Here is a 9,621-nt window from a genome sequence, read left to right on the forward strand (position 1 = left end):
TTCACCGTGGGGTGCTCCTGTTTTGTTTGTGAAGAAAAAGGATGGTTCTATGCGCATGTGTATTGACTACCGCCAGTTGAACAAGGTTACAGTGAAGAACCGTTATCCTTTGCCTCGCATTGATGATCTGTTTGACCAGCTTCAGGGCGCACAGGTGTTCTCTAAGATTGACTTGCGCTCAGGTTACCATCAGTTGAAGATTCGGGAGCCAGATATCCCGAAGACTGCCTTCAGGACTCGATATGGCCATTACGAGTTCCTTGTCATGTCATTTGGGCTGACCAATGCCCCTGCAGCTTTCATGCATTTGATGCACAGTGTGTTCAGGCCATATCTTGACTCGTTCGTGATTGTTTTTATTGATGATATTCTGGTGTATTCCCGGAGCCGGGAAGATCATGAGCAGCACCTGAGGACCGTGCTTCAGACCTTGAGGGAGAAGAAATTATATGCAAAGTTCTCAAAATGTGAGTTTTGGCTGAGTTCTGTGGCATTCTTAGGCCATGTGATTTCTAGTGAGGGTATTCGGGTGGATCCGAGGAAGGTAGAGGCCGTGCAGAGTTGGCCCAGGCCGTCCTCAGCTACTGAGATTTGCAGTTTCCTTGGCTTGGCGGGTTACTACCGTCGTTTCGTGGAGGGATTTTCATCGATTGCTGCCCCTATGACTAGATTGACCCAGAAGGGTGCCCCATTTCAGTGGACAAAGGAGTGTAAGGTGAGCTTTCAAAGGCTCAAGACAGCTTTGACTACAACCCCTATCTTGATGTTGCCTACCGGTTCGGGGTCTTATACTGTCTATTGTGACGCCTCGAGAGTTGGCCTTGGAGCAGTGTTGATGCAGGACGGTAGGGTGATTGCCTACGCGTCCAGACAGTTGAAGGTACATGAAAAGAATTACCCTGTCCACGACCTTGAGTTAGCTGCCATTGTTCATGCCTTGAAGATCTGGCGTCATTACCTGTATGGTGTGCCTTGTGAGATCTATACTGATCATTGGAGTTTACAGCACTTGCTCAAGCAAAAGGATCTCAATATGCGTCAGAGGAGGTGGTTAGAGCTGCTGAAGGATTATGACATCACTATCCTATATCACCCGGGCAAGGCCAATGTGGTGGCGGATGCCTTGAGTCGCCGAGCGGAGAGTTTGGGGAGTTTGGCATATTTACCAGCTTCAGAGAGGCCTATGGCGATGGATGTTCAGGCCTTAGCCAGCCAGTTCGTGAGATTAGATCTTTCGGAGCCCAGTCGGGTTCTAGCCTGTGTGGTTTCCCGGTCTTCCCTATTTGACCGTATCAGGGAGCGGCAATATGATGACCCTCATTTGCTTGTCCTTCAGGATAGGGTCCAGCGTGGGGATGCCAGAGATGTGACCATTGGAGATGATGGAGTAATGAGGATGCAGGGCCGGATTTGTGTGCCCAATGTTGATGGCCTTCGAGAGTTGATTCTAGCAGAGGCCCATAGTTCGCGGTATTCCATCCATCCGGGTGCCGCGAAGATGTATCAGGACCTGAGGCAACACTATTGGTGGAAGCGAATGAAGAAGGATATAGTTGGTTATGTGTCTAGATGCCTCAACTACCAGCAGGTGAAGTATGAGCACCAGCGCCCGGGTGGGTTGCTCCAGCAGGTAGAGATTCCAGAGTGGAAATGGGAGCGCATCATCATGGATTTTGTATCTGGACTTCCACGGACCTTGAAGAAGTTTGATTCCATTTGGGTTATTGTGGACCGGCTGACCAAGTCCTCTCATTTCATTCCTGTGTGTACCACTTATTCATCGGAGCGATTGGCGGAGATTTATATTAGGGAGATCGTCCGTCTGCATGGTATTCTAGTTTTTATCATTTCGGACAGAGGTACTCAGTTTACGTCGCGGTTCTGGAGAGTTGTGCAGCATGAGTTAGGCACTCGGATGGAGTTGAGCACAGCATTTCACCCCCAGACGGACGGACAGTCCGAGCGCACTATTCAAATTCTTGAGGACATGCTCCGTGCGTGCGTGATTGAGTTTGGAGGGTCTTGGGATCATTTCCTGCCATTGGCGGAGTTTGCTTATAACAACAGTTATCAGTCCAGCATTCAGATGGCGCCGTATGAGGCTTTATATGGCAGGAGGTGTAGATCTCTGGTGGGTTGGTTTGAGCCGGGTGAGGCCAGGCTATTGGGTACAGAGATGGTTCAGGATGCATTGGAGAAGGTCAAGGTGATTCAGGACAGACTCCGTACAGCCCAGTCTAGACAGAAGAGTTACGCGGACAGGAAGGTTCGTGATGTTTCATATATGGTTGGTGAGCGGGTTCTGCTTCGGGTCTCGCCTATGAAGGGCGTCATGAGGTTTGGAAAGAAAGGGAAGCTGAGTCCGAGGTTTATTGGCCCTTTTGAGATCTTGAGGCGAGTTGGGGAGGTTGCTTATGAGCTTGCCTTACCTCCCAGCTTGGCCGGAGTTCATCCGGTATTTCATGTTTCGATGCTCCGGAGGTATCGCGGTGATCCGTCGCACGTGTTGGATTTTAGTTCAGCCCAGTTGGACAAGGATCTATCCTATATTGAGGAGCCAGTGGCTATTTTGGACAGGCAGATCAGGAAGTTGAGGTCAAAGAACATAGCTTCAGTGAAGGTTCAGTGGCGGGGTCAGCCGGCCGAGGAGGCGACTTGGGAGACCGAGCAGGATATGCGCAGCTAGTACCCTCATCTTTTCACTTCTTCAGGTATGTTCTCTATGCTCGTTCGAGGACGAATGAATGTTTAAGTGTAGGAGGATGTAACGACCCGGCCGGTCGTTTTTGGAATTGACGCCCCGATCCCCCATTAACTGCTTCCCCTAAGTTCATTTCTGCTATTTTGGTTTGCCGGGACGTTCAGTGTTGGGATTCAGAGTGTTTTGGGACACTTAGTCCCTAAATGAGAGCTTAAGAATTGAAAAATGGTTCTTAATCGGAACAGTGTGAAGAAGACCTCGGAATGGAAATCTGATGGTTCCGTTAGCTCCGTTAGGTGATTTCGGGGTTGGGAGCGTGTTCGGAATTATTTTGGAGGCTCGTAGCTCATTTAGGATTGAAATGCCGAAGTTTGAATTTTTGAAGTTTCCGGTCTGATAGCGAGTTTTTGATCGGAGGGTCGGATTGGAATTCCGGAAGTTGAAGTAGCTCCGTCATCTCATTTGGGATGTGTGTACAAAATTTCAGGTCATTCGGGCGAGGTTGGTTTGGTTTTTGATCGAAAGTGTATTTTGTTGGAATTTGAAGTTCTTAGGCTTGAATCTTTGATTTAATCAGACTTCCGGTGTTGTTTTAGGTGTTTTAAGGATTGGTACAAGTTTGAATAAGATATTAGGTGGTATTGGTGCTTTTGGTTGAGGTCCCGGGGGCCTCGGGATGATTTCGGGTGGTTAACGGGGAGATTTTTGAAGTGTTGCAGCAGCTGGTTCTTTTCATCTTCTGGTATTTTCGCTTCTGCGGCTTGGGAACCGCAGAAGCGGAGCCGCATAAGCGGCTGGATCATCGCAGAAGCGGTTTGGGGCAGAGTTTCCAGGCATCGCAGATGCGGAGGAAATTCCGCAGGAGCGGCCTCGCATCTACGAGGAAATAGCCGCAGATGCGGCCGTTTGGCTTTTAGTTGGAACCGCAGAAGCGGTGGATAATCCGCATAAGCGGAACCGCATAAGCGGTTGACTGGACCGCAGAAGCGGATGTGGTCGTTTAGTGAGAGTCACAGAAGCGGCTCACTTTCCGCATAAGCGGGACCGCAGAAGCGGTCCCTTGTCCGCAGAAGCGGAAATCCCTGGGCAGAAATTGAAATTTCGAGGGTTTGAGTTCATAAGTTACGAAAATCAATTGAGAGCTCGGTTTAAGGCGATTATAAGTGGGAGTTGAAGTGAAGATCACTGGATTTGGTCCATTTGGAGTCGGATACTCGCGGCAAAAGTGTGATTTCGAGTTGATTTTGGTGCCGATTCGAGTTAAGTGGCTTGTCTGACCTTGTGTGGGGGACCTTTCCCCTTAGGATTTGTTACTTGTTGATTTGAGTGCCTTGTACGCGAGGTGACGGGCGTGTACTTGAGCCAATTGTTGGAAATCCGATTTTTCCTAAGATATTGCGATTGAGTTCCTTTCATATTTCCTTTATTCTACTTGCAATTATAACTTGTGCTAGATTAGGAAAGCATGTTTAGTTGATTTAACTTGCCTAATTGCTTAAGTTGCCTTAACTGTACTACGTGAAGCATGCTAGGCCAGTACTACCTGTTGCTTGTCTTTTGTACTTCGTTTCCATGTACCTTCTGGTTGTGATTGTGCACTTACATTGGGACTACGGATGTGGGATTCCGGTAGCTCCCCCCCCCCCGTTGTTTGTTTACTTTGGGACTACGGGTTCGATTCCCGGTAGATCCCCCTGCACTTTTACTTTGGGACTGCGGGTTAGATTCACGATAGATCCCCCTGCACATTGATAGTTGGACTACGGGACGGTATCCCCGGAGATCCTTCGGATATACACATATGATGGACTACGGGACGGTATCCCGGGAGATCCACTGGACAGTTGAGAAAAGGACTACAGGACGGTATCCTGGGAGATCCTCATTGTTACCATTGGTGTTGAGCTGTACTTATTCTGTGGTTGTTCCGTTCTTGTGTATTTGCTATTGCCTTGCTTAATCTGTCTTATATCACTGCTGTATTTATTATTTCTGTCAGATTATCATATTGTTAGTTATTGCTATTACCATATTTTATCTCAGTATGGCCCTGACCTTCCTCATCACTACCCAACCGAGGTTAGGCTTGGCACTTACTGAGTACCGCTGTGGTGTACTCATGCCCTTCCTGCGCATGTTTTTCATGTGCAGATCATCCAGGTACCTCTACGCAGGCGCACTATCAGTGAGACAGGAGGACTACGGAGACTTCGAGGTAGATCTGCTGCGTCCGCAGACCGACGAGTCTCCCTCTTATTCTATCTTTAGTACTTAGTTTTCCTTCTTTCGGTTATTAGAAATTCTGGAGTTTGGAACCTTTACTATACACTTCCGTAGCCTGTGTTGCCCGTGAGTTTCCGGGTTTTGGGAATTGTTTTAGACTTGTGATATTGAGTTGTACTTGCCAAACGGCATTTAGTACAGTTTCCTTTAGATATTTGAATTGATTTTCTCTATTTTTCTGCAATTATTATATTTCCGCAAATGTTAGGCTTACCTGGTCATGGGGACCAGGTGCCGTCATGACATATTCACGGTTGGTGAACTAGGGTCGTGACACTACTGTCATGTGCTCCATATGTAATCATCATGCTTGGATTACACTGCCTAATTATTGTATCATTCAGCATGTGTAAGTTTGGTTATGTTAAAGATTACAACTAGTATATTATTTAACATGCCCAATCCTGCTTTAGCTAATTTCATGAATCTTATTTGTTCACTAGTATGTTCAAGCTACATTGTTTGTGTATTGGTCATGATTGAAGACCTATGTGTTCTCAGCATGTATTTGTAACTAACTTTTCAATTCCACAACTTCTTGAGGAATCTGCGTATTGGTTTGCTATCACTAAGGTGCATCCATATGTTTCCCCTACCCCTTTCTCCTTGTGTGAAGTCTGTTTTCCCAAAATGTTTCTGAAACTGTGTGTTCTGTGACTTGCTCTCTGATCTCAAAATGTTCTTCATGTTTTCTCAAACTGTTTTCCACCCTAACTAGTATTGATTTCAGAAAATCTTTTACCCCCCCCCCCCAAGGCCTATTTGCTACTGTTTACCAAACTCTTTCAAATCATTATGCACTCTCACATTATTCTTAGATTACTAAGTCCTGCCCCTCTGGTATGTGTACTGCCTTGAGGCCCTTGAAATCTCTCTGAACTCTGGCATATCAGGGATGGCCCTTCCACACTGCACATAAATCAGTTCATTTGGAAAGGTCTGGGTGTGAGCACTGCCCGGGATCCTTGAGGTCCTTAGGGAACTCTGACACACCTAGACATGAAATTGGCTTTGGAACTTTGAGCACTTGAGGTTACTGAGGGCTTGGAAACTACTTTGGGCCTGCTTCAGGCTCCCTGTAGTTTAATGTACATTGTGTTTTATGTAATTTATTCAGTTCTTGGTCTGTAATAATCAATTGTAAACAAACATTGGGATGACTAGTGAAAAAGGGAAGGAGTTGTATATTGTGGGTAAGGTTGGGTAGATAACATGCCTATAGGGTTTATTTTGATGTGTTAGTTAGATAATATGCCTATAGGATCTGCTTTGGTTCAAACAAATTCTTGCTTGCTTTACTTTCACAATTAGAAATCATGCCTATAGGGTCTAAATCAGCCTTAATAGAAATCATGCCTATAGGAATTTCGCTTTGGTCAAATAAATTCTGCTTGTTTCGCCTTATGCTTTAATAGAAACCATGCCTATAAGATCTAAAATATGTCCAACTTTAACTCACACCTGTAAGTTCTGAATCAGATTAATTAGCCTACTCAATCAACATCACTAGAAAGCATGCCTGTAGGACTCAAATTGTCGTTTTTAAAATTGCTTAATGTTTTACTGCATTCCTGATCAGTGATTAGATACCATGCTCATAGGAAATCACTATTACACGACTAGGCAAGCCCGTAGGGCGACTAAGATTCTGCAAACCTATAAAACTCTGCCTTGTTATTTGAGACTGCTCATATTCAACAGGTCTAAAATCAGTAGGCAAACTGAATAGGCCTTTCATGCTTTGGTCCTAACTCAATACTGCATATTCTCTGCTCACTTAGATATCCTGTTATAGGGCTTCTTTTAAATACCTGAAACTGTGTTTAAGACGTGCACTTGTTTGCTATGTTTGTGGAGGTAAATGTGAGCCTTTAATTGTTCTCCTTTCAGCGCAGTCCTAATTGTTTTGTTTGACGCCTAGATTTTTCTCCTTTAAGTGCATTAGGATGGTCTAGAACTACCTGAATTAGAGGTCCTAAATACCTCCAAGGCCACAAGGAAGGGACGGGTAGTGCACGCATAGGATATCTCTCAAGGTTGCTAGAACGTTTTAGGCCATGACCAAAGGGGAAGGAATTGGGTAGTAAGGATATGATGACTATGCGCAAATGCCATGTGTAGCCCCTCATTGAGGAGTGATTACCGGGCATTGTGTGGGTATGATCCTGTAGGCTAACCAACCTAGGACCCCCTTTTCCCAATTCCATATGTGTTTAAATTTTATAAACTTTCTTCTCTTTACATATACATGTGCAAATTGTTCAAGTTTCTCTTTTGCTCCCATTACCTGAATTGTCTCTGTATTTAGAATATAAAAATATGCCCTTATTTGCAAATACGTGGTGAACTGTTTACTTGTTCTAAATGACTGATTCATATAAGTTCGGTCGGGACCCACCGTTGTGGACCGCGAGGGGTGCCTAACACCTTCCCCTCAAGATTATTTCGGGCCTTTACCCTAATCTCTGGTAATGCAAACTAGTTTCATGAGTTAATTACTCTAGGTTCCCTAACGCACCTTAATCCATTAGGTGGAGACTCTTCAAACACCCAATTCCCAAAAGGAAAAGAGTTGTTCCCCCATGAAATGTCGAAACCCGGACGTTCTCCGCGAGGAGGAAAGAAGGGGGCGTGACAATGTGACACATCTAAAGGGAGGGGTGAACCTTCTCGGGGACAAGGCAAGAGAGACTTACCTCTTTCCCAACAAAAGGAAATCGGAAAAAAGACAACACTTGTGAGAGAAAGAGGTGCAGACCTCTTCGAGACGAGCTCATATGCGCTGTCTAGGGACGTATCAGAGGGCAACTCAGCCTCTGTTCAGGAACAACCGGTATTACAGGCAAGGCCACGGGGGAGATTCCAACTCAGGGACAAGCCGTCCTCACTTCACAACACTTCCGAGGGATTAGAAAGTGCTAGTCAAGCTTCTGAGCCTTCAGTTGCACCAGTCCTTATGACACAAGATACAACCATTCAGGACATCCCCGATGATGGTAGAAGGGGAGATGTTGCAACTGCCGACCTTGAAAGAACAAAGAAGAAAGAGGTCTGGGAGGACCGATTTGTCAGCCTGGTAGCTTTCACTAGCTTCTGCACATGGTGGCCGGCGAGGTCGCTAGCCCTTGAGCGACAGATCTTACTGACAAATTTGGAGAGGTATAACCCGTTGTGCTAAGACAATTCAGAGAATGCAAATGGTGGATGTGGTTTACTCAGAGTGTAGTGGATGCCAATGAGTATCTTGTTCAGGAATTCTATGCCAATGTGGCGTATATCAAAAAGGGGACAAAGGTGACAAAAGTGTGTAACCTCAAGGTGCGATTTGAACAGCACACACTCAACACATACTTGGGCTTTGATGGTGTCGAGCCGAAAGAATACATGGAAAAGTGTGCTTGGGAGATGCAATCCGTCCTTGGTTAGTGAAGATTCTAACAGCACCAAGACCACCACCACCATGGGTCGCCACTGGGGTTCCTATCCATCGGAGCACACTGAGCTTCGAGGCAAAAGGGTAGCAATCCTTTGTCTGCAGCAGACTGGACCCAAGTCAAAATAAGACTCACCTGCCGATTCCTCGGGCAGTCTTGGTTGCTTCTATTATGGCCGGGTACCCTATCAATGTGGGTGTCGTGATGTCGACCAATATCTCAGTGATCGCCTGGCAAGTTGACTCGTCCTACCCGTATCCCAACACCATTACAGAGTATCTTACGGGTGCGAGGGTAGAGCCAAGGGATTTTGATACAAAGGTGAAGTCGAAGAAGCCTTTATCTTGGTACTCACTTATGTATGCGAACAACCCGAAAAGGAAAGTTCATCCTTCTACCACCACAGGCTAGTCTGATAAGCCAACCATGGTAGTTGTTGAGACATATGATGTTCCATCCACGTCAGCCGAGCCTTCCTCCAGTGCTGCAGCCATGCCTCCACCATCATCCACAGCTTCCACTGCAGTTCCTGCCACATCTTCCACTTCGGTTTTGAAGCCGGCGCCCATGCCTACTGACCACTCTCTGCACTGCGAGTCTCCCAGACATTGTTGTTACCCAATTTTTCCCTCATATTTTTTAATTGTATATATATACTTTTAAAATATTATATTTGCATCATTATTTAGTTTATAAACCTATACAAGCATTTTACATAATTTTCCATTATTTTTAGAAGCCCTAAATTAATTCATTTCTGCATTTTTATTGTATAAACATTCAATAATTATCCTTCAAATTATTTTTGTGATGTTTTAATCATCCAAACTTATTATTTACACCAACATGCATGTTTTTAAATATTTTACTTCATTTCTTCATAATTACATTTGTATTTTTAGGCTAATTGCATATTTTTGCAATAATAACTTATATTCATGTATAATTACATAATATATGCTAAAATAACTTTTTATATTTTTATAATGTTAATTATTATTTTCAATCATTTTAGTGCAGAAATAATATTTTTTTTATTTATAAATTATTTATTGATAAAAATATTGGGTATTTAAATACTAGCCCCAATTTCTAACATTTTCTTACCAATACACTAGCCCAATAACATCAGCCCAAACCAATAACCCCTTTAACCCAAAACCCGGTCGCTACCCATTCAAATTAGCCCAACCCCCTTTTAAT

The 9,621-nt window shown here is 44.7% G+C and overlaps 1 protein-coding gene across 1 annotated transcript in view; it reads right to left on the minus strand.

Annotated features, from left to right (window-relative positions):
• Positions 1 to 8,987, minus strand: part of LOC109238773 (cationic amino acid transporter 4, vacuolar-like) — a 36,203-nt gene extending 27,216 nt beyond the window's left edge. The window contains exons 1-3 of the mRNA XM_019405250.1: positions 8,844 to 8,987; positions 8,336 to 8,516; positions 7,681 to 7,800 (exon numbers count right to left, since the gene is read on the minus strand). Coding sequence (XP_019260795.1) covers positions 7,681 to 7,800; positions 8,336 to 8,516; positions 8,844 to 8,987 — 445 coding nt within the window. The remainder of the gene's footprint in view (positions 1 to 7,680; positions 7,801 to 8,335; positions 8,517 to 8,843) is intronic.
• Positions 8,988 to 9,621: the final 634 nt, after the last annotated feature.

This window comes from Nicotiana attenuata, unplaced genomic scaffold (genome assembly GCF_001879085.1).
Source record: "Nicotiana attenuata strain UT unplaced genomic scaffold, NIATTr2, whole genome shotgun sequence".
Lineage (NCBI taxonomy): Eukaryota > Viridiplantae > Streptophyta > Magnoliopsida > Solanales > Solanaceae > Nicotiana > Nicotiana attenuata.